The sequence below is a fragment of the Dipodomys merriami genome, unplaced genomic scaffold (assembly GCF_024711535.1).
Source record: "Dipodomys merriami isolate MVZ:Mamm:240054 unplaced genomic scaffold, mDipMer1.0.p SCAF_89, whole genome shotgun sequence".
NCBI classification, from domain to species: Eukaryota; Metazoa; Chordata; class Mammalia; order Rodentia; family Heteromyidae; genus Dipodomys; species Dipodomys merriami.
In genome coordinates, this window is record NW_027206501.1 from 4,653,055 (window position 1) to 4,678,324 (window position 25,270).

At 49.6% G+C, this 25,270-nt stretch overlaps 1 protein-coding gene across 1 annotated transcript; it reads right to left on the reverse strand.

Moving 5' to 3' along the window:
• Positions 1-2,494: 2,494 nt before the first annotated feature.
• LOC138820503 (melanocortin-2 receptor accessory protein 2-like) lies at positions 2,495-24,408 on the reverse strand. Its single transcript, XM_070012188.1, has 4 exons — positions 24,271-24,408; positions 16,475-16,608; positions 11,070-11,169; positions 2,495-3,679 (listed from the first exon to the last, which is right to left on the reverse strand). The coding sequence occupies exons 2-4, from the start codon at positions 16,599-16,601 to the stop codon at positions 3,286-3,288; spliced, it is 621 nt and encodes a 206-aa protein (XP_069868289.1). The 5' UTR covers positions 16,602-16,608; positions 24,271-24,408; the 3' UTR covers positions 2,495-3,285.
• Positions 24,409-25,270: the final 862 nt, after the last annotated feature.

Here is a 25,270-nt window from a genome sequence, read left to right on the forward strand (position 1 = left end):
TGACATCTTGAAGTGTTTTCTTTTTATCTGTAGGGATGTATCCTTCTTTCTCACACTGGCAAACTCTTCCCTGGCGAGGGAAGAGGAGAAAACTCTGCCTTAACCACTCTTTATAAAGAGGAAACTAGGCTGGGAAGGTGGTTTAGTGGTAGGGTGCTTGCCTTGCATGCATGAGGCCCTGGGTATGATTCCTCAGCACCACTTAAGCAGAAAAAGCCGGAAGTGGTGCTGTAGCTCAAGTGGTACAGCACTAGCCTTGAACTGAAGAGGTGAGGGACAGCACCCAGGCCCCAGAGTACAGGCCCCACAACTGACAAATAAATAAATAAATAAATGAATAAATAAATGAATAGATAGATAAATAAATAAGGGAACTATTTTCTAATTCTCTAGGAGTGTGTGCAAATTACATTACTGAAATCTCTAGGACAGCATGTACTTGGAGGCTGCTGATGCAGAGGTGCAGAAGACCCAAAGATTCGCCCATGATGATTTTGTTTTGTCAGTGATCAAATGGGAATTTTCCCACAGATAGAATGAGTCCCATGCCTGCACCCTCAGCCCTGCCTTCCTCCAGGCTGTGTTCTGCTGGACAATCAAACAGCAGGGTAAGCACATTAGTTTCAAAATAGGCCACTGAGCCACTGAGCAGAACACATGACAAGATAAATCATTTAGTCTTGGTCTTTAGAATCACCTGACTAAGAAAACAAGCAGACATTATTCTCGAACTGCCACAGGCAACAGAAAGTCTATGAGGAGGAAAGACATGGAAAGTAAATTCCTGACAAAGGGGCGGTGCCTCATGATCTCACCTGCAGCCCTCATAGCTGTCTTCCACCTAGGGGAAATATTAACAAGGTATGCAATGTCTGAATTATATTTTCCATTGTTACCCCCCAAATATATTACTAGAATGGTCGCTATGGACATAAGTGGAAACAGAGGCACAATGGTGTAGACACAGTTTCTGATGAAACAAAACTAGCTGGGTTTTCGTGCTTTGGTATTATTAACAAAAGGGAATGCACAGCCAGGCTGGTGCAGGTGGCTCACACCTACAATCCTAGCTACTCAGGAGGCTGAGAGCTGAGGATTGAGGCTCGAATCCAGCCAGGACAGGAAAGTCCATGAGACTCTTATCTCTAGTTAAGCACCAAAACAGCTGGAAGAAGAGCTGTAACTCAAGCGGTAAACTGCTAGCCTTGGGTAAAAAAGCTCAAGGACAGCACTCAGGCCATGAGTTCAAGCCCCAGGACCAGCACAAAAGAGAATGCCCCCAATATTATTCTGTGCCTTTTTAAAAATGGAGTTGTAGTAAGTAGGCTTACTGATTTTCTCTATGCTTTTCTCTATATGTAAAAGTGTATTCAGCTCAGACAGGCAAGTCTGTGAGACTCTTATTGCCAACAAACCAGAAATAAAAAACTGGAGGTGTGGCTCAAATGGTAGAGGGCCAGCCTTAACAGAAGATGCCAAGCAAGGGCGTGAAACAAAAACAGCACAAAACAGTAATACTTTCCCGTGAAGAATTATGTCTCACTTAGCCACACTCTGTGTGGTGATTAAAGACGTAAAACCAGGGAAGAAAGCGAGCCCAGGACTCACTTAAGTAGCCAGGCTACTTAAGACCATGACAGCTGCAGAAGGTGACCTCGTGTCAACATGGCGCTTCGCAGAGGTGCAATTCCAGTGCGTGTCATTTCCTGTCACGTCTGCTCATGATCGAAGTCTCGTGACAACCACTCTCCTGGGACCCAGCTACTCAGGAGGCTGAGCTCTGAGGATCGCAGTTCAAAGTCAACCGTGGCAAAAAAAAAAAAAAAAAAAAAAAAAAAAAAAAAAAGTCCACTAGCCTCATCTCCAATGAACTACCAGAAAGCCGGAAGTGGTGCTGTGGCGCAGGTGGTAGAGCGCCAGCCTGGAGCCAAAGAGCACAGGGACAGCGACAAAGCCCTGAGTTCAAATCCCAGGACCAGCACAGCAAAGAAAAAGAACGTGAATCTGTTCAAGTGGTTTTGATTACCGAACGTGCCTCAGGCTCTTTTCCGCGGCTGGTGTTGGACCGGCAGATCGCTACCTTGAGGGGCTGCAGGGCCGCGAATCCTGGCGGGAGAATTCCTAAGTGGAGCACCAGGCGTGCTCTGATCACTGCGACCCAGAGGGGACACATTTAGGTGCCGTTCACCCCCAGGATGTGAGGAGGCACCAGAGACCTTCGATCACTTTTTAAATAAATAAACAGGACACAGAAGCATGTGAAGATAGACCAGAGAAGAGCCCCGGTGCGATTCAATAGCTTTATTCAGTGGCTAGCCTGGCGGGCGCAGAGCGCATGCGCACAGCAAGCCCTGGCGAGGGCGGCCCTCGAAGGCAGCAGCGCACAGGCCGTCCTGCGCGGGGCGTGAGGCCTGCCTGGAGCGGGCCCCGCGGTGCCCACGCGTGACCCAGGCCACCGTGAGCCCCGCCAGGTGCACGTGCAGCCACTGACCCTCCCAGCTAGCGCCGCTGCGGAGCCAGCAGACGCCGTACTTCTGCAGGGAATGTTACAGCAGTGTGCGCACACGCGCGCATGCACACACGCGCGCATATGCTGGGGACAACGCCAGGGGCCTGGCCGCGCTTCCTGGAGACGCGCGCGCGCGCCCGGGCCTGTGCGAGGACCAGGGCGGGGGCACGCACGGCTGCGGCTGCGTAGCCGGTGTGAGCGTGGCGGGGCTCCAGGCCCAAGGACGTCCTGGCATAGGTGTAGCCCGCCTCCGGGCGGGAGGGAAGGGGACGAGGCCGCCACCGCGCCCACAAAGTCGGTCCCCCTGGCCCAAGCGCAAAGCTGGTCATGAATACCAGCACCTGGCACGTGATCTCCTCCCGACGCGGGACCGGGCTGCGCAAAAATGAGCGGGGGAGGGGGGGGGGAGAGACACACCGAGAGACGGAGACGGAGAGAGGCTTGCTAAAGGCAGAACACATGGTGGCGGCGGCGGCTGGAGGCCGCCAGGAATACATGGCTAGATTGTCCTTTAACAGCAGGAAAAAATAGTGTAAATACCGCGATCCCCCAAAGACCCGGAAACCAACAGCAAGACTTCTTCATCCCGATCCTGTCTATCTGCCTGTCTGTCTCTCTGTCGGCTTGTCTGTCTCTCTGTCTCACTGTCTGTCTGTCTCTTTCTGTCTCTGTCTGTCGGTCTGTCTGTCTCTCTCTTTCACACAGCTTGGTGGATAGAGATCTCACACTACACGGAGACAGAGTCCACATTTTCAAGCAGACGCCGCGCGTGCGTCTCAGTCCAGGCCCCTGCGGGAGGCCTCGGACACGGGCTTGTTTTCCAGAACGATCGGTGGCTCGGAGATCAGGAGGTCGTCCTCGGCGAAGGAAGAGCTGTGGTCCGTGTTCACGAAGTTGGGGAGGTCGAACTCCACGAGGTGGGGCGGCGCGCGGGCGGGCGGCCCGTCTCCCCGGGCGGCCTCGGGCGGCCGGCGGGTGTTGTCCGGGGCCGGGGTCCCCGGGCCGGCCGCGGCCCCGCCCGCCCCGTCCAGCTCGCTGATGTAGCAGTGGAACACGGAGCGGGACTCCTCCGGGCCCGGGCGCGCAAACACTTTCTCCGGCTCCAGAGGCTTCCCGAAGTCGGACACGAAGCTGTTCATTCTGAACCTCTTCTCCGAAGACTCCGCGTTGCTGCACCGAACACGGAGATAAAAGATGCTTTAGATGCTGGCCCTCCATCTGCTGGGCCCCGCCCCTCCGCCCCGGGGCCCCGCCCCTCCGCCCTTGGGGCCCGCCCTTCCATCCCTGGGGCCCAGGCAAAGCACTTCCCAAAGGGTACAAGGAAACCCAAGGCCAAGATGGGGGAGTTGGGATCATCGCAAAGATAGAACCTGCCACTCTTCTTCAGCACAATGAATGAGCAAGTAACTCTCAGGCCCAGAAGTGTGGCACTCCCTCCTCCACTGTCAACCTTTCAGACTCAGAGAGAGTGGTTCCTGGATCTAAGACGCAGTGGCTCACATCTGTCATCCCAGCCACTCAGGAGGCTGAGATCTGAGGATCACGATTTGAAGCCAGCCAGACAGGAAAGTTCATGAGACTCTCGTCTCCAATAAACTACTCCGAAGAAGCTGGATGTGGTGTTGTGTGTGGCTCAAGTGATTGAGCACCAGCCTTAAACAAAAAAGCTAAGAGACAGCACCCATGCTCCGAGTTCATGTCCCAGGACTGGAACAACAACAACAACAAAAAAGCATCCAGACTGGAGCTTAGCTGAAGAAGTAGGCTGCCAAGCACGCCAGCTTGCCGCCCTTTGCAAAAGAAAAGCACCTCATGGAAAGAAAAGGAGCAAAAAAAATTGTTCCCGAAGTACAAGAAGCACAGTGCACGCTTTCACAGGCAGAGCAGACCTCCCAAAAGCAGGCTTTGGAGTCTGTGTGCAATGAATGCATAATCTCAATGATTGTATTCTTAAATCTTTTCTTAAATCTTAAATCTTTTCTTTCCTACCTGAACACTTGCTACAAATTTCACGCTTTTTTTTTTTTTTTTTTTTGCCAGTCCTGGAGCTTGAATTCAGGGCCTGGGCACTGTCTCTGAGCCTCTCTGTGCTCAAGGCTAGCACTCTACCATGAGCCACAGCACCACTTCTGGCTTTTTCTGTTTATGAGGTATTGAGGAATTGAACCCAGGGTTTCATACATTCTGGGCAAGCATACTACCACTAAACCACATTCCTAGACTTGGTACAAATTTCTAATGATCACCTTCTTATGGATGAGGGGCCTTGGAGGTCATGCAAGTCTGATTCATTTCACCAACATCACCATTATCAAGAATTGGACCAGGTGTGATGAAGCACATCTGTAATCCCAGGACTCAGGAAGGAGCTTAAAGAAGGAAGGCCGGGAGTTCAAGGCCACCCTGGGATATGTGGTAAGATCCGGACTCAGGAACATCACACACACACACACACACACACACACACACACACACACACACACACACACACACACACACACACACACACACACACACACACACCACATTTGCTGACTTCTGAAATCCAGTGAATTTGTTTGTGAATTGGGCTTGCTAGCAGCAAATAGAAGAGAAGAAAGGAAGTGTGAGGCTGCACCTGACCAAGACACAGGGTGTGCATATAAAGGACAAGGAAGGCAAACTAATTGATGCTGATGAAAGATGCGGGCCTGGGGGTGGCGGGAGCTTCAGGCTTCCAAGAGGAAGCACTTTTCTGCGGTTACCAAGGTAACGACCCTAAGCAACGCACCTGCTACCAAAGGACCTCAGCTAGCTGGATTGGGAAAAAAAAATAAGTATGTTATTTGATATTTAGTAAAACCTATGTGCTGCTCTTCTTTCCTAAAGTATCTGGGTAAATCTTTTCCTCAATGTAAACACTGCAATGTTATTGCTGACTCATAGAAGTTTGGATATATTTGGTGTACAAGGTATTGTGAAGGTGTTCTGTGTGTGTGTGTGTGTGCACACGCACCCATGCTGGGGCTTGAACTCAGGGCCTGGGTGCTGTCCCTGAGTTGTTTTGCTCAAGGCTAGCATTCTATCACTTGATCCACAGCTCTACTTCTAGCTTTTGGTGATTAATCAGGGATAAGAGTCTCACACACTTTTTTCTCCAGAGATGGCAGTAAACTGCAATCCTCAAATCTCAGCCTCCTTAGTAGCTGGGATTACAGATGTGAGCCAAAGCACCAGCTGGACATGTTCTCTTGATCTGAGTTAGTGTTTTCCTTTTTGTAAAGATCTCTTTATATGAGCTACAGGAGCTCAGGTGCCGTGGGGGAGATTTCTTGTCATTTGTTGGTGAGAAAGGCCTCGAGGAAGACAGAAAAATGAAGGTATCCCGTCTGTTTGTTTGTTTGGCTTGAAGTCAGGGCCTCATGCTCTCACTTGGCTTTTTTCACTCAAGGCTGACACTCTACCACTTGAGCCACAGCTCTACTTCAGGCTTGTTTTTTCTTGGTTAGTTGTTGCTAAGAGTCTTGGGGACTTTTCTACGTGGGCTGGCTTTACACCGCAATCCTCAGATCTCAGGCTTCTAGGTCGGTAGGATTACAAAGCATGAGCCACTGGTGCCTAGCTCTGACCCTGTGCTCTTGTCACCTGGTCCTTCCAGGGTGCTCCCTTGCCAGTGCTCCTGCCATCCCTACAGGCCAGATACCTAGAAGCTCTGTGCCCACTTCCAAGCCTCTGTGTGGCTATCTTTCCACCCATCTGTCAAAGTCAAGCTTTTCTGTTCTGTGACGCCCCATGCGACCCTCCCAGAGGAAGGAGTCTGTCTGTCCTCTTGCCCCTCGCCCAGGCGCCCCCTTTCCTGTCTGGATCTGGATTAGTCACTCAAGTCCTTTTCCTCTCTCTAACCGAGGGGTGCAGTCTTCACCAAAAGGCCTTGCCAGACGCAGACTGCCCGCGTTCTCTGCAAACCACCACACACTGAGCATCTATCTGCCACCTGCCCAGCACCATGAGCACCAGGTGGCACCAACCACCCCCACATTTGTTTTTCTGGGGCAGACAGGCTGCCAGTGTCCAGGGACCTGGATCCCCCAGCTCCCTCTGCAGAGGGACAGCATAGCAATGTTCTGGTCATTTCCCAGGAACTTTCTAGATTGAGAGGATGGAGACAATGTGTGCAGGTGGCATCTCCAGCAGCCATTGCCCCAAGGCGTTTAAAGATGTACAAGCTAAGCAGAGACCTATGAGTGACTATTTCTGTACAAAAACAGCCACTACAAATAGATAGAGCCCTAGCCTGTGTGGAGAGACGCGTGCCATGGAGAAAGATGTCTTCAGCAAGCCTGGCTGAACCAGGGCTGTGGGAATCCTGGCTGACTAGGAAAGAGGCGAGCTAAGATGGACAGAGAAGATTCTGTCTCCTTCCAATGATCTATGGCACAGCCCTAGAAAAGGCAGAGCTGGGCACTCAATAAACATCTTCTAACTGATAGAGAATGAAAGACAACAGCCAGGTACGCATGGCTCACACCTCTCATCCTAGCTACTCATGAGGCTGAGATCAGAGGATTATGGTTCAAAGCCATCCCAGGCAGGAAAGGCCATAAGACTCTTATCTCCAATTAACCACTGGTGGCTCAGAGTTGTAGAGTGCTAGCCTTGAGCAAAAAAGCTCAGGGGCAGCACCCAGGCCCTGTGTTCAAGCCCCATGACCTACCAGAGAGAGAGAGAGAAAGTGGAAGAAGAAGAAGACGAGGAGGAAGAAGAGGAGGAGGAGGAGGAGGAGGAGGAGGAGGAGAAATAATCATGAGTGGCCAGATGTCCTGCCACATCTGGCCTTGGCCAGCTGGCCCTAGCCATGGTCATCAGAGACTTTGAGCCATGACATTTTCCTGCTCAGAGATCTGGCGGCTCATGCCCATCCTTCCCTGAGCACCATAGTCAGGAACCTTACAACTCAAGGCACAAAGTGATTCTCCTCCTCCACGGTCACGAGCATTCTGCCCTTGCCCCTCCATGAAAGAAGGTTAAAATATTCAGCATAAGGAAACATCCCGAGCCTCTCCCATGGCTCTCCCTGTGAGGCAGCAGCATGATGATGGAGCCCTAGCGCGGGTAAGATGGCTCTTCACCCTCACTGCCCACAAAGCATCCACAGGGTGGCAGGTGCTTCGTGGCCTTGACCACATTGGGGAAAGGTGCTACTGGCTTTGTAACAAGTCTCTCCTGCCCTGCCATCTGCCTTCCTTGTGATGGCTGACACTGCACACAGATCTACTCTCCTTCTGCACATGAACCTATTCTCTCTCCTGGCACAGGGTGACTGGGTGAATGTGGCTAGGTGTGATGGATGAGCTGTGGGAAGCCACTTCCTGCTGAAGAAGCCGAGGCAAAGGCAGGCTGAGGTCCCATGCATCCTTGGGTCCTTTGGCCATGTCTCAGGCAGCCCAGGGGCTGAGGAGCGGAGGCTGCATCGGTCTAGCTGTCTCTTGCCAACTCTGCCAACATAGAGATGAGCGAGAGCCAGCTGGTGCTATGCAGAGACTTGGGGAGCTCCTGATTTATAACCTGCCAGCCCAGCTCGGACACCTTCTTCCCAACGTGGAATCTCACACTGGGCACAGAGGCGTTTCAAGCATGGTCCTTGGGGATGAGCCAATATTTTATTAAAAATGTTCTGACTTCATCTTGTTAGAGGAGCTCTGGGTTACCTGGCTCCCGTTCTGTGGCTGAGCACTGTTTGGAATTGCCACGGAAGAGAGAAATCCCCTTGGGGTAAAAGCGAATGGACAAATGCAAGTCTAGAACTGCAGGTCTCAAGGTCTCCATGACACCTGAGAGAAGTGGACAGTCACGGTCCCCCCTCTCACCCCTGGCCCCGAGACTCAGCTCACTGGATGCTATTGTGTGTGTGTGTGTGTGTGTGTGTGTGTGTGTGTGTGTGCATGTATGTATGTGTAAGGAGAGATTTATTTTAAGGAACTAGATATGTCATTGTGCAGGCTAGCAAGTCCAAAATCTACAGAGGAGGCCGATAGGCTAGAGACACAGAGAAGAGATGTATTTCCTGTCAGTTCTGGTCTTCTGGAAGATTCTGTTTGGAAGATAGGTCTTAAGTCTATTGAGGCCTTCAATGGAAGAGATAAGACACCCACATTATAGAAAGTAATACACTTCATTTAAAGTATACTAGTTTATGCTAATTTAAGATCTTTGAAGAATGATCTTTAAAAAAAATTACCTTCACCGGACTGGAGGACAACTCAAGTAGTAGAGCACCTGCTTAGCAAGCTGGAAGCCCTGACACTGACATTAAAAAAGATGAAGAAGAAGAACCTTCACAGAAGCATCCAGAATAATGTTTGACCAAGTATCTAAATGCCGCAACCTAGACACGTTTCAACTCAGAAAGTCATGCTCTATTAGTGCAAAGGTGTTTTTATAAATGAAATCATGCACCTCAATGATTCTGCAAAAAAAAAAAAAAAAAAAAATCCAAGGAGCAGGGAGATCATCGAGTGTTACTATTCTCTGACCATTCCACTCTCTTCATTGCTCTTGCAAATCACTTCAAATTTCCCAATTCCTTAAACCCACACAGTGAGAAGCAAAGGTGTACATGGCTGTTTGGAGGACATGGGGTGGGGGGAAGGAAGGGTATTTCTTTTTTTTGGTCAATCATGGGGCTTAAACTCTGGGCCTGGCCGCTGACCCTCAGCTCTTCAACTCAAGGCTAGCACTCTACCACTGGAGCCGCAGCGCCACTTTGGCTTTCTGGTGGTTTTTTGGAGATAAGAGTCTCACAGCCTTTCCTGCCCAGGGTGGCTTTGAACGGAGATCCTCAGATCTCAGCCTCCTGAGTAGTTAGGATGATAGGCATGAGCCACCGGTGCCCTGCTGAGGAAGGGTATTTCTATGGCTTCTGAAGTGCTTCTCAGCCACCGTCCCCCTGTGCCTTGAGAAGTGGTTCTTTTCTTACCATTCAAAATGATTGTGTTGAAAATTTTTTCCCAATCCTTGATGTCTAAGTGCTGGGCAGAAGCATTTGTTATCATTCGAGGGCAGAATGAAGGCCAAGCAACAAGCACCAGGGCTTGAGTTATGTAACTGTTAGGGACCATGTGCAACCTCCTCCAGTCCCTCCCCCAGCTCCCTCCACTTTCCCTGCCTGCTCTTTGCTCTAGGAAATTGCCCTAGGATGGAGCTTCAGGCTGCTGGTCCTTGTTCAGCCAACAAGGGGCAATGGTGAAACATGGGAAAGAGGGAGCAGAGAGAAGGTTTACTTTGAGGCCAATCCGCCTGCTGCACCCCTGAGATCCAGGGCAGGTGAGAAAGGCCCCTGTGTAATGAGCCTTGGAAACTGCCTTTACCAAAAGCACTTCTAGTTACCAACTCGAGTAGTTATCAGTTGCTCAGTAGAACCAACTAATAAGTTCTTTGACACATTATTTTCCTGTTTGCATTTAATGAAGTATATTTTTTAAACCATCCCTGTGAAGTGTTTTCTGCAGGCATGGCAGCTCAAGCCTGTAATCCTAGCTACTTGGGAAGCAGAGATTGGAGAATCAGTTTCAGGCCAGCATGAAGTTCAGGCCAGCCAAAGGATGCTTAGGAAACTCCATCTCAACCCGTGGCTTGGAGTGTTGGCGTGTGCCTGTCATCCTAGAGGAGGCCCATGTAGAAGATTACAGCCCAAGCTGGCCCACATATAATAATAAACCCCAATAACAAACAATGGAAAAGGGGACTGAAGGTGTGGCTTAAGTGTCAGAGAGCCTGCTTAGCAAGCACAAGGCCCGAGTTCAACGCCCCCTCCCCTAGTACAGACTGGAGAAAAGGGGGTATTTTCTGATATTTTTGATCTGACGTTAGCTCACTTCACAAATCCATGAAAAAAAACCTCCTTCCTAAGTCCAAAGCCTAATGTTGATGCTTTTCATCTTGTTAGGAGCATTAAATAAGAGATTTCCTTTTATCCTGTTATCAAGGAAATTCAAGCTCAACTCAGCAATGCATCTGGGTAAGTAGTTTAGCTGAGTGCTTACTGACAGCTATTCCTCAGCTCATTTTGCATTGTCTTTTTTCCTCTACTTTGAATCTGGCAAGCTGTGTACATCCTTTTCAAAATAAAGAGAAAATGCATCCTGATTAATCACCATTTCAATATAGAAATCAGCCCAGGTCAACATGAACATTGTAGAAAAGGACAAGGAAGCTCAATTTCACCAGGGAAGCAAGAGGCAAAAAGCCAGGAGGAGCCAGGCACCATACGTGCACCTGTCAGACCAGCTATAGAGGAAGCATAAATCGAGGGACTGGGGTCCAGCAGGTTGGCCTAAGTAAAACACATGAGACTATCCCAGACATAGCCTCAAAGCTTCAAGGGCTATGAGCGTGGATCTAGTGTAGAGCACCTGCCTAGCAAGAGCCATAACATTATCCCCACTCCTGGCACCTGGGCCCTGGCCACAAACCACACACTGCCAAGTCTCTCCATGCATAGGCAACAACCAGCCCTGGTACCAGGTGCTGTTTCTTTAGGTCACTATGGAGCATGAGACATTTAGGTGCAGCCCAGACTTACTCTTGGTGTGGGGCGCCCGTCTTGGTCAGCAAAGTGAGCACAAAAACCATGAAATTCACAAAGACTGCAAGGCCAACCCAGAACCCAATCACGATGGAATCTGCAAAGCAAACAATAGTGATATCAGTGTATCACCAGTGGTACACACAAGGTCCTGGGGGCTTGAACTCAGGGCCTGAGCACTGTCTCTGAGCTTCTTTTGCTCAAAGATAGCTCTCTACAATTTGAACCACAGCACTCCTTCAAGTTTTTTTCTGAGTGGTTTAATGGCAATAAGAGTCTCATGGACTTTCCTGGCCCATCTGGCTCAGGTCTCAGTCTCCTGAGTAGCTAGGATTACAAATATGGGCCACCCGTGCCCTGCTCCAATGAAATATTTTTATTCCACTATTAAAGTATGACTGATGGATAATTTATTTTCCCAGTAAGACTTTTAGGTCCTATCTACTCTAACACCATTAATCAACACTACAAGCATCCTTGATTCTATCATTTTAATATAACTCATTACAATTGAGCAGAAATTACTTCAAAGACTCTTTGAATTTACTTGTCCAATTATTTGATAAATTAAGATCTGTGTAGGTAAGGTTGAAATCATTAGTGGATCAAATGGTACAGTCTGATAGACATTTTTATTGTTATTGCCGAGTTGATATGCAGAAGGGCTACAGTTTCATGAATCAGGTAGTGAGTAATGAGTACATTTCTTTTTGAACCATGTCTCCTCTTCCCTTACTCTCTCCCAGTTTTTCCCTTCTATCCCCACCCACAAGATATCCAGTTCATTTTCCACAGTGTCTCGTGAGCACCACTGTTGTATTTATTCATCCTGTCATACCTTTTCTGATAAAGATTAAGAAGTTTATGTAAGGTCAAGCACCAGTGGCTCACTCCTGTAATCCTACCTACTCAGGAGGCTGAGATCAGATGATCACAGTTTGAAGCCACCCCAGGAAGAAAAGTCCCTGTGAGATCTTATCTCCAATTAACCACTCAAAAACCGGAAGTGGCACTGTGGCTCAAAGTGGTAGGCACTAGCCTTGAGCAAAAGAGCTCATAGACAGCACCCAGGCCCTGAGTTCAAGCACCAGTTATGGCCCTAAATAAATAAATAAAGCTTGTATATTAATTGGGCTTACATGTAAAACATGATTTTAATTAAATTATGTCTATGTTATACAATTTGCTTTTTTAAAAAAGGAGAATTAGCCATTTGCTCTGCATAATTCTTATTTTTATGCTGCACATCCTGCTGCAGTTAACATTGTCAAACGCTCTGGATGCAAACTTTAATGTACTGTTCCAACATCTAACTATAAGTGCTAAAGGAATAGCAACTTCTTCAGATGTTGCTTTGTAAAATAATGGCAATGAGGCATAAAGGAAGACATAAGGACAAGTACCAAAAACACATGTCCTCAAGTGTAACTAACGTGGAATGATGGACTCTCCCAGGTCTGCCTGACTGTGAAGAAATGTTGACGAGTTAGTAACTGTCGAGACACTGTGCCTGATCAGCTGCTTCAGAGGAAAGCAAATCCGAGAGGAGACAGAGGAGGGCTGCCAGTGATGCAGCCCAGGGCCTTCCTTCTCTGGTCTTGTGCCTTGGGCAGCTGACACAAAGCAGCAGAAGTGGGGGGCCTGGGAGGCCCACAGCCTTCCCAGAAATAATGTGGCAGAGTGGGAGACAGAGTTGTAAGACCGGAGATCCCCAACCCAATGCCATTTCCGAGTGTTGCCCTGCTGATGTGACAACCGTGTTTCCCATGACAGCCGGCCTTACCTAGCTCTTATTCATCATCCCTTTCAAATAGAATTCTGCTTCCTCTGATTATTTGCAGGAGCTTCCCCTTACCCTAGTCCTGAGCACATGACAGACCCCAGGTTACTTTCCCACCCGGAACTTCTCCCAGGAACACTAGAGCACTCTCTCCACCCAAGAACATCTAACTTCTCTTGAAGTTTTATTTTCCTGCCATGTTTGGTGTCACTGGGTCCAGTGTGATTTAGGAGAAGCCGGAGCCAAGTAGCCACACTCTGCCATGCGTCTCTGGGCTGTGTGAACAAATGACCCGGGACACTTCCCAGTGGAATATAATACAAATATTTCCCTCACACAAGCTCTGGTGGTGAACCATGCCTGTAACCCTAGCTGCTTAGAAGGCTGAGACCTGAGAATCAGATTCCAAAGCCAGCCAGGGCAGGAATGTCCATGAGACTCTTATCTCCAATTAACCAACCAAAAGCAGGAAATAGAGCTCTGACTCAAGTGGTAGAGTGTAAGCTAAAAACCAAGCAAGAACAAAAGGCCCTGAGTTCAAGCCCCGGTACCAGCACAAAACAAAAACAAAATCAAAACCCTTCCCCCTAACCAGACTTATAATGGATGGCCTGAAACAAGAGAGCTGAAATCTAGCATGCACTTCCTCTCCAGGTTTGCTCTTTGCCATTCCTCCAAAGAATCCAGAAAAGAGTATGACCGATGACCTCTCCCACAGGGTCAGGACAGCAGAGACGGCAGGGTCCTCACCCAGCAACCACAGTGATGGATGGGTGTCCCTCAGCGGGGCCTCTTGGCCCTGATCTCTCACTGTGGGCCAACTGACCTCTCCCCCCGGACCTCTCCCCCAGTGGCTGCACCTGCCCTGTGGACAGCTTCTGGCTGACCACCCATGAGGGACATCCTCAGGTTAGCGTATGAGTGAAGTGTGAGGTTTGCCTGCCACTGGTAGCTCAGAATAAGCCGGCTTCCTGTTATACCCCACTAAACTGTGAGTGTCTGGTCAGCCACTCTGGGCTTTTGTTCTTTGAGAACAAACCCACTGTCTCCCCCAAGCCAAGCCCTTCCTTGAGGCTCACGGCTTTCCTTCCCTTTGTAGGAAGTCCTTCAGAGATCTCTCCATGTCTACTAGTTCCAGCCTCATGCACTTTCCTGCCCAGACTGGCTTTAAACCCATAATCTTCATATCTCAGCCTCCTGAGTAGCTAGGATTACAGGTGGGAGCCCCTGGCAACCCACCCACAACAATAGTTGACTTAATCTTTTTACTTTCCTGAATATGGTGGGATTTTGCTTCCATTACACAGCTCTAGCTCATGCAAGTGAGTCCAGGATGTGAAGTGTCTTTCACAGATCTCTTACAGCAGAACACACAGTAGCTTCTCACTTGAACAGTTTTGTGTTTTTGTGATGTGCATACTAAAACAAATTTCCACTACTGGTATATTCAGTGAAATAAGTATCTAATGTGTCACAGCTCTAAGTTTCATAGAGATTTATTTCAAGTTGCAGTCATGTTTACAATATACTATGGGCAAAAAAGATCTTCTACAGTTGTTTCTAGAAATGCATCAACAAAATTACAGCAGTAGGACTATCTTCAGGCCTCCTCAAAACTAAAGAAAAGAGACAGAGGCAAGTTGGCATGAAGCTGGAGCAAACAGAAGCACACTGGCATGAAGCTGGGGCACAGATCCTGTCAGAGGGCACAATGCAATGGTTCACCCAGGCATTTTGATTTCTGCCATAATTTATAACAAACAAGTGTCCTTATTGAAGGTCATCCCTGAAAAAAAAACACAGACTGCCAATCTATGTGAATTTAGGACAGTGATTTCGCTCCCAGCACAATGATTTCACTCCCACACTTCCATCAAATAATTAATGACAGCCTGTCCTAACGAGTTCATCTCCTTTTTCCTCCATAAATACGGAGAAAATGTTACCCAAAGACTGAGAAAAATCATTTAATTATTACTTGAGGCACAAAAGATATATGAAAGGCAATGACCTTTTTTCTCAAGGGGGAAAAAAATCCTAGCTAGCCTTCCTTGCAGCGCATGGGTATAATGGGTCATTGATGCACACAGGTCATAAGTGAGGGAGGGAAAGCTTTTCTTTTGCTCCATTGTGCCTCTGGTTGTAATCTCCCTTGGGCTTCTTGATGTGTCACATTCGTTTGGATCATTTAAGCTACCCATACTCTGTAATTCTAGCTACCCACCACCTGTACTTCTAGCTATTAGGAAGGCAGAGGGTTGAAGGATCATGGTTAGTGGCCAGCCGGAGTAGAGAAGTTCTCAAGACTCCATCTCAGCCAGTTGCGCCTCCTGCTGTCTCAGCAATGAGAGAGTGACTGCTGGGTTGTGTTGCCCCTGCAGGCCCCAGTGACAGGAGAAACACAAATAGGAGGATCACCTCTCAGGCTGGCCCTGGGCATTAAAAAAAAAAGTGAGAGACTGGACATCAGAAACAACCAATGGGAAAAGGGACTGCAGGCAGGCTTGGCTCAGGTTGAGAGAGCATGCACCCAGCAAGCACGAAGCTCAGAGTTCAATCTCCAGTACTGACAAAAACCAGCAAACCTAACAAGTGGTCATGATGACACAGATCTATAATTCCAGCGTGTGGGAGGCTGAGGTAGGAGGAAGGCAAGTTGGAGGCCAGCCTGGGTCACTATCAGAAAAAAATAGAATAAAGGAAAGGAACTTAAACTCTTTGATATACATATATATATATATACATATATACACATATATATATATGCATTTCTTAAGCAGACAGGACCTGGGAGAGGGCAGCAGACCCAGCCCATCACCCCAGCTCTGCTCTATACAATGCTCTATACACTTCTGCTGGCAGCCAGCACTACGTTTTATTTTTTATCTTATTTTTAACTTTTTCATAATTATAAAGGTGATGGACAGAGAGGTTACAGTCACATAAGTCAGATGAAAAGCGTATTTCTTTTTGAACAGTGTTACGCCTTCCTTCACTCCCTCCCAGATTTTAGCTCCCATTCCCACCCACAAGTTGTATAGTTCATTTTCCACATGGTATCTAGTGAGTATCACTGCTGCATGTGTTCACCCTTTGTCCCTCCAGTTTTGATGAGAGTCCCTTCCATGGCTGTGCACTTCTTGTCTTTGTGTCAGATCGTTAACCATCTGCATAATACAAAACACACTGGAGTTCAGAACAGAGGCTGGCTGATCCCAGTGAAGACACACACTGCGTTTCACAGGTCTAGAAAACCAAGTGTGTGTGAACAATACCATTGCTGTCGCAATGGTATTGGGCTGTCGCAAAAGAAAAGTCCCCACATAATAACCTCCAGAGTCCATTTTGCATATATTTCTGATAGTCCAAACAGTTAGACTTTGGGGTACCTGGAATCATTCATGCCAAAAAAAAAAGAGGCTTGATCTGAATTTTACATCTCTGCATGAATCAGAATGAGGTCCCCAGAGTGAGCAATCACTCCATGTGTGGAATGGGTGTTTTGTGGGTAGAAGACAATTATGTAAGAAGGTGGAATTTTCAGGAAACATAACCCATGGGTATTTCACAGGTAAAGACAAATACACCACATGCTTACAGTGGAGAGTTACATGAGACTTACATTTATGAGCCTTCAGTCCTTCAAAGGAAACTGGCCCGATTTCGTAATATTCATACTCCCAGGTGTAATCAGAATGTGATGCCAGCGGCTGGGAGGTTCTGTTAGAAGTTAACCTCTGGGAGGACATCTCCACTCTGCACAGGACAAAAGAGCAGGTTTGGAACTCATGAACAGACTGGTGATCTCCCATTTACCCTGGTGATGCTGGACCCCACTTAGGAGTCCAGGAGCCAAAACCTCCTCAGGGGGGTGGTGGAGGGGGTGGGACCTTGCTAGCTCCCATACCTCCTGCCAGGGGGCGCCATTCACTTCTTTTTCCCACTCTACTTTTCTAGAATATATCTGAAACCAGGCATTGATGTCTTTTTTGTGAACTTCACAGAAGGCCTGGCACATAATCAATGTTCAATAAGTGAGGAGAGCAGGCAGAAGGCAAGCTTACAGATTCAGCCTCCTAATCTCTATTGGTGCAAATATACAAAAAGACTGTGAGCATTCCATAAACAAGTCCTATCTGTTTCAAGCACCAGCCAGCTCAATGTGCATCTCTTGAGCATCTACTATGCAACAGTAAAGATGTGCAGCTTTGGCCAGATGCCTAAAATCCTAGCTAATCAGGAAACTGAAATCTGAGGATCATAGTTCAAAGCCAGCCTGAGCAGGAAAATCCCATAAGACTCCCATCTCCAGTTAACTACAGAAAGCCAGAAGTGCAGATGTGGCTCAAGTGGTAGAGTGCTAGCTCTGAGAGGGAAAAGCTCAGGGACAGCACCTAGGCTGTGGTTCAAGCCCCAGAACTGGCATAATACACAGCTTTTGTTTATTTACTTATTTATGGGGTTGAGTGAAGAAGGAGAAGCCACTGGAGACACATATGGGAGATGACATGCAAAGGCGACACCTTGGGTGCTCTTGCCCTGGGGTGAACCCAAGTCCCCAAGCATCTTCTTTGCCAACTGACAAAGATGATAAGACATGTTGCTAGGCCTGTGTCCTACACCTGTGCACAAGCGTGCCCACAGTGAGGCCGGCGCAGACGCCAGAGCCACACACCAGATCCCCGTCACCTCACCTAGAAAACCTTCTCGAGAGTTCCCCTCTCCCCACCTTACCTTCATCACAGCCACCACAGCCATCATCAGGGCCACAGGACAACACCAGCAGCACCCCTGCGCCCCCTACTCGCAGGCTCTCCTCCACCGCAGACCCGGCCCCCCTGAACAAGCCTCTGTCCCCATAGCGTGGTGATGTTCCAAGGATAGGGTGCTCAAACCCAGAGACACCTGCCAGCATCAGGAACTGTGTGTGACTCCCCGTTCCTTCCTCAAAGGTAGGAAGGAACCAAACTTCGTGTGGACACATTGGGCTTCACTCTGGGCATTCCGCTCTGCTTGCACCTGCTCACAACCAGTGCCACACTCAGCCCCAGCTGTGGTGTTATTCAACAAGAGAAGCCAGTTTCCCCAGGAAGGAGTGCCACACCCATCTTTGCCCTTCCTGAGGCAGCAAGGCCACCAGCACCTGGCTGGCCCCGCCCATTCCTCAGGCCTCCTGCTTTCTTCTGGTCTTACTCTTATCAACCCCTGTGGCCCAGTCTCCTCCCCTCAGCCAGGGTTCTTTGGAACAAATAAATGGTTCTTGCCACTGCTCTGCTTAATCCTTTCAATGGCTTCCCATTGCTTCAAGTGCAAAACCCCGAAAACGTCTGGTGCGGCTGGAATCATGTATATCAATCAATCGTGCTCCCCCCCCCCCCCCGCCCCCCCCCTCCCCCCGCCGGCCCCAAGGTCTGTGAGTGTCAAGCTGTGCCTGTAGCATGAGGGGCTATCTGGAGACAGTTCAGCCCTTAGGGGTCGGAGCTTAGTAAAAGAAAGCAGTCAGCGGGGCCAGCCCTTGAGGTGGGCCTGGGACCCCTTCCTTCCTCTTCTGTAGTTCCTGGCCACCATGAAGCCAGAAGCTTGGCTCCACCACACACACTTCCTACCATCTTGTTCTGCCCAAAGTAGAGACCAAGGGACTATAGACTCAAACCTCCGAAACCATGTGCCAAAATAAATGTTTCCTTTCTTAGAAGTTGATTGTCTCTGGTGTTTTGTTACAATGATGGAAAGCTAACACCAAGAGGAGGCTAACAGATGGGATCTTGCCTTCTCCTTTTCCCCCAAGCCATTCGACCTCAAGCATTATCCTACTATAATACACTCATTGCAGTTCTTCAAATAATGCATGTTCTCTGCTGCTCACATGCAGGCCAATGTCTGGCACAAGTGCTTTTCCATCACCCCCACCTTCTCCTCCCTTCTTCCCCTGGATTCTCCTATCCTCTTGATCAGGGCAACATCGGCAAATCCAACTCAGTGCCTGCAAGGAAGAATGCTTGCAATTCTAAATGGCTAAAGAAACACCCAAAGGACTGCAGGTGGCAGAGGAGACTATATGACATCCAAATATCAGCATGGGTAGATATTTATTGCAAATACCTGCTCATTGTTTCTGTCTTCCCTGACTTCTGGCTTCTTCCCATTCCAACAGCAGGCCGAGTATGAGGCAGAGACTGGTTGGCCCCAAAGCCTCCAGTATTTACATCCTGGCATTCATGTGTTCTACCAGTTCAGAAATACAGTAGCAGCTGGGTTCCAGTGGCTTAAACACCTGTAATCCTAGCTGCTCAGGAGGCTGAGATCTAAAGGACCTGGTTCAAAGCGAAACCAGGGCTGAAAAGTTGTGAGACCCTTATCTCCAAGTAACCATCAAAAAGCTGGAGGTGGAGCTGTGGCTCAAATGGTAGAGCGCCAGCCTTAAACAAAAAAGCTAAGGCAGAGTGACCCTGAGTTCAAGTCTCAATCCTGGCACAAAGAAAAAGAAATACAGTAATACTCCTTTTTCTTTTTAAAAGAGAAAGAAAATAATATGAAGCCTGTGTTGATTATTAGGAATGAACATCATAGTTCATCATGTAAGCAGAGCGGAGGAAAGCACTAGGCTTTGTTTACAACAAAGGTATATAAAACAAACACAATGACATGGAATGTTGTCTCTCTCCCTGGAGTGGGCACACCACTACCTGGCCTGCTGTTCTGACTAGCAAGCAAGGGCACACACCTCCCCTACAGCAGCATCCCTGTTCTGACCCCCCAGCCTCTCCTCCTGACACCCAGCTCCCCACACCCCTCCTGAGCGGGTTTTTCCTCGCTGAATACAGGATGAGCAATTCTCCCCACCTCCATGTGTGGAGTGAAGGATGCTCCTCACCTGCCCTGGATGAGCTATGATGGGAGATTTTCCTTTGAGTCTCCATCTTTATATCCATTTAAGCCACAAGCATCAGGAGAGGTGTTTTTCACATTACTGCCAACTCAGGCATAGACCTAGCACTTTAAGAAAATCCAAGAGATGCCCAGAAATGCTGAAAGATGAGCACATACTCTCTCACGTTCTCTCTCTCTTTCTCTCTCTCTTGCTCTCTCTTTCTCTCTCTACACACACACACAAACACACACACACACACACACACACACACACACACACACACACACACACACACACACACACATGGACAGACGGACAAAAGAACACAGGAACCAGGTCAGGAAGTTGCTGACCAATATCACAAACACAAGGGCCATGATGAGCAGCTTGCACAGAAGCAAACCCAGTTGCATTCTGCTTTGAGATCACAATTCCCAATTTCAGGGCTGGAGAGGAGGTCTTGGGTTCAGTCCCCACCAGTGAAAAAGAGAGAAACAAAACATCAGAACAAAATTTCCAGTTGCACTGATTCATCCTCCTTTGTTTTTGATCCTCAAGCTCTAGAATAAGGCATGCCACCCAGGAGCAACAATCATTTTGGGGAGGTTTTTTGGTGCCAGTTTTAGGGCTTGAACTTGGGGCTAACAGAATGTCCCAAAACAAGACAGGACTTAGATTTTACTTAGATAGACATAGACACATGGAATTGAGGCCCATTTAACAGGCCAGTGGGCACCCTTTCTCCACCAACACAGGCCTTGGGAGGACCAGCAGTTTGACCCTTCAATTTCACTTTTCCTCCTATGCCCTATGCTCTCATAGTCATAATAGAAAACCCATGTTGCAGGCCCGTGTTCTTGGCTGTGTGGTCCTCCCAGTTCAGCCCACACGATGCTCATGACCTACACATGACATCAGGTGCTAGAGCAGGTAAACTGGCCTTGAGCTTTGGAGGGCTGTTTGGAGAGGGTGTCAGCTGACCTGTTCTTCAAGCTGCATAGGCAAGGAGCTCTGGAATTTTGCTCACAGCTGGATTTCTAGCCAACACGTATCTCATGGTTGGTGTCATCCAGAACTGATGTGTTGGAACTTAATATCCAATGGGATCGTATTCAGTGCCGGGGCTTTCAGGAGTGTTTAGTCCCTGAAGGCTCACCCCTCAGCCATGTGCTTAGTGCCTCAATGGGAGTCAGAGCCACCTGAGTTGGCTCCACCAGGGCCGGCACGAGCTCTCCCCATGAGACTCTGACCTCCAGCCACACACCGAATCTGCTGCTGCTTCCATCTTGGACATCTCAGTTTTCAGAATTGTGAGCAATGAATTTCTCTCATCCCTGTATTCCCTAAGCTAAGGCATTTTGTCTTGGTGTCATGAACAGCCTGAGACACTGCACATGCCTAGGATCATAGCAGACATGCAAGACAGGCTTGGGAATTCTGATGTGAAAGAAGCACAAAATTATCCTGTCTTTTTCCACCCTGAACCTGAGAGCAGTGGTCTACATCATTTTTTTTTTTGGTTGGTAGTGGGTCTTGAACTCTGGGCCTAGGCACTGTCCCCGAGCTCTTCAGCTCAAGGCTAGGGCTCCCACTTGAGCCACAGAGCCATTTCTGGTTTCTGGTGGTTCATTGGAGATAAGAGTCTCACAGACTTTCCTGCCCGGGCTGGCTTTGAACTGCCATCCTCAGATCTCAGCCTCCTGAGTACTAGGATTACAAATGTGAGCCACCAGCGCCCAGCATTTTTATTCATTTTTTTAAATTATCTTTAAGTAGTTGTACAAAGGAGTTGCCATTTAACAAAGCAGTTTATGAATACAATATATCCCCATCAATGTCACCTTTTCAACAATCTCACCCTTCCCTTTTCAACCCACCCCTTCCCTCACTCTACTTAATCTTGTAGGATATACATTGGATTCTTGTCTGCATTTCCCCCTCTTCTCTCCTTCATTCATTTACTCCTTTCCCTTTGGCCTCACCCCACCCCTTTCAAGGGTTCACTTTCCAGTGTTTTACTTTGTTGATCTTTGCCTTTTCCCTTTTAAGGAATTGTACTATCTGATTTCTCCCTTGCATTTACTGTATTTCAACTAATACAAGTTGTATACCACCCAACGCATTTACTTGTAAGTTTACAAACTAAATCTAGTCTGCCAGGGAATGGGGCTAAAAATTGCTTGTACTTGCAGAGAATTTCTAGAGCAGAGGCGAAGCATGGCCTGGGAGCTGGTGGTGGCTGCAGGCACACTGGCCCAGCTGGGTGAAGAACACGGGACTCAGCCTCTGCACAGCAGGGGAACTGGCTTTCCAAACTTCTGTAATAGGAGAGCCCAGTTGCACTGAGCCACGTTTAGAGAGTGCTTCTAACTGTAGCATCCATGTTACATTCCAAGGAAGAATGCAGTGGCCAAGCACAGCACATGTGTTAGACAGTTGGAAATAAGATTTAAGGTCAGCAGGTTCAACGGTGACTGTGGGATTAAAACAGGGTGGGGACAGATAGGACACAGTAGGGCCTGCTCAGCAGCCAGCTTCAACTCCTGCCTCATCCTCATCCCTGTTTTCCTTCAAAACACTTCAAGCTTGTTGAGGGTGTGAATGGAATTCCAAGCTCAGATACAGGCAGGATTTCTGGATCCTGTGCTTGTTTGTTTTGACTCAGCCTTTGGTAAAAGTCTACTTAAGATGACTAGTGCCAAGTCAAAGGACCGACTATGGAAAAAGCAGCTCTCCTGAGGGAGACCTCGCAGCTGGGAAGGCTGGGAAGGCTGTTAGCAAACATCAGAAACCATGGGTGCAGAGGGTCAGGAAGCCCGGGGCATCATGGGAGTGGAAAAGCTTGCCTCTGCTGTGGAAGTCTGCACAGAAGCTGGTCAAAACCTTACACAGGACTGCTTCCCAGACTCTCCTTTCTGTAAACACCTTCATTGACCCTGTCATAAGCCCAGGGCATTTCAGGAGAACCCATTACAAGTCATTATTGTAAAGATTTCAGGTCCTTCTCAGGAACTAAGAACCTTCATCTCATTAAGCTGTGGAAGCCAGCTGGGAAATGGGGCTGCCAACTCTTCTATGGTCAATAAAGATTGCAATTCAAAGCCAGCCGGGGCGGGAAAGTCCATGAGATTCCTACCTCCAATAAAATTCCAACAACAACAACAACAAAAAGGCCAGAAGCAGATCTGTGGCTCAAGTGGGAAAGCACTAGCCTTGAGAGGAAAAAGAAAGAAAGAAATCAACAACAACAACTCAGGGACAGCACCAGGCCCTGAGTTCAAGCCCCAGGAAGGACAAAAAACGAACAACGACCATGAATAATTAGCATTTGTAAAATGACACCAGCAGCCACCTTGCTGCTGGAACCAGAGGTGCATTTAGGAGGCCTGAGCACGACTCTGTCACCCTGAAGACATTAGAAAGAGTCCAGTGGTGAACTCTGATTGGCCGGGGAAGGGGGAGCAACAGACCCTGGGAGAAGGAAAGTTGCCCTGTCCGGATGTGCACCTGCCGTCACCCTCAGTAATAATAGCCTGGATGGCCCCCTCGGGCACGAGGTGAGCAGAGGCAGCAGGCTAAGCAGTGCACGCGTGTGAGTGCGTGCACACACACCCAGGAGCAGTTCGCAAAACAACGCATCCTCGTGTTTTCTTTTCCACTAAACTGGAACCATCACCCTAGGGTGTCATGACCCCCACAGAACAAACCCTGGTGGGGGCCCGGCCGGCCGAAGTCCAGGCGCTGGCCAGCACAGGCAGATGGTGCGGGTGCTGGTCTCTGCAAACGCTTTGCTGGGGGGAAACAGGAGTTGTCTTGGTACAGAACGGGCTCTGGCCTGTGGCTGGGGCTCCATGCCCCCGGGGGTTCCGACCCCAGCCCTCAGGTTGGCTCTGGGCTGAGCCATCTCTACTGGCCTGCCACCTTCTCTGGTCCCCGCCACCCCCCCCCCCCCGCCCCCGGACCCTGGCCGCCACCGCTGCCGTGTTGCTCTGCTGTCCGGTGGGATCGAGTGTGTCCCTGTGTCCGCGGGGACCGCCCGGCTCCGAGCCGCGTCCACCGCTGCCCGGCAGATGCCTCGATTGCTCCCGGGGAAGAACTGCAGGGCGCAGAGGCCCTGCCCGCTCTGGCGGGAGGCTGCGGCCGCCCTAGGCTCATCCTGAGACGCAGGCGGGGCTTGGCAGGGCGGCGGGGGCCCCTTCGGCGGCCCCATCCCGCAGGCCCCGGCCCTGGCCCGGGAAAGTTTTCTCCTGGCGGACTGGAGGGAGGGAGGCATCCCCTGGGCGCTGGGCCCGGCGCGGGCACCGCGGCCCCGATCGCCGCCCTCGGGGGGCGGGAGGGGCGCCTCTGTGGGCCGCAGGCGAGGTTCGCAACGTGAATGCATTCCCCAGTGTCCCCACACTTCCCCTGCACCCCTCTAAACCCTGCCCGCCTTCTCTCACCCAATTCTCCAATACCCGATCTCCCCCAAAATCCACCCCACCCCAACCCCCGCTGCCTGGACCCGAGCCGCAGGCATCACACCCCGCGCCCGTCCCTCCCGGAGTTACCTGCCGGCGCGTCCTGGCCACGCTGGGCCCGGTGTCCTCCCCTTGGACCGCGGTGCGTGGGCTCCGCGCGGCGGGCTCGGCGCGTCCCAGCGCGGTGCAGGAGGCGCGCTCCCGACCTGCGGGGCCGCGGCGCCGCTCCTGCGGAAATCGGGGACCCCCCCTCCAGTCTCCCTCCTCCTCCCTCGCACACTCTCTGTAGAAGGAGATGCGCCTGGCCAAACCCTCACCAGCACTCGCCAGGCCTGAGCGAGCCTCAGACTTCACGAGATCCTCTGCACTTCCCAGCTCTGCGGGGGGGGGGGGGGGGCTTGGCTAACTTGGGGTACCAAGGGCTCCTGGCTTGAGCAAGAAGGAAAGGCCCAAGGCTGGCTCTCTATCACTTGAACCACAGCTCCACATCCAGGTATATGGGTTTTTTGCTTGCTTGCTTGCTTGCATTTGCTGAAAGACAAGACTCTCATGGACTTTCTTCTCAGGCTGCCAATGCTCAGACCTCAGCCTCCTGAGTTTGTAGGATTATAGTTCACTTTCAATATAGTGTCTAGTGAGTACCACTGCTGCATTGTCCACCCTATGTCCCTCCATTTTTAATGGGCACAGTTTTTAAAGGGTGGTCAGAGAGGCAGCATCTCTGGTAAGGAGTGGAGAGCAAGCCAGGCAGGTGCTGCTGAGCACCAGGTGCTGAGATGTTCTCTCATCTAGCACACGGTCATCAATTCTTAACCACAGGTACCCCAGCAGGCAGGTGCATCACCATTTCCAAAGATGGCGACCAATTCCAGGAAGGAATTGCCCAAGGTGACATTAGTAAATAGAGGAAAGGGCTAATCTCAAAGCTCAGAAGTAGGGGTGCTCATCTCCATGCTCAGGAAGCCTGAACCCCACACCCCTAGCTTACCCCACACCAGCCTGCAGTGAGGAGGGAGGGCACCCAGCACAGTGCACAGTCTGGAGAGCAGGAATTTCGTGTGCAGGTATCACAAAAAGATTCCTGGAAATG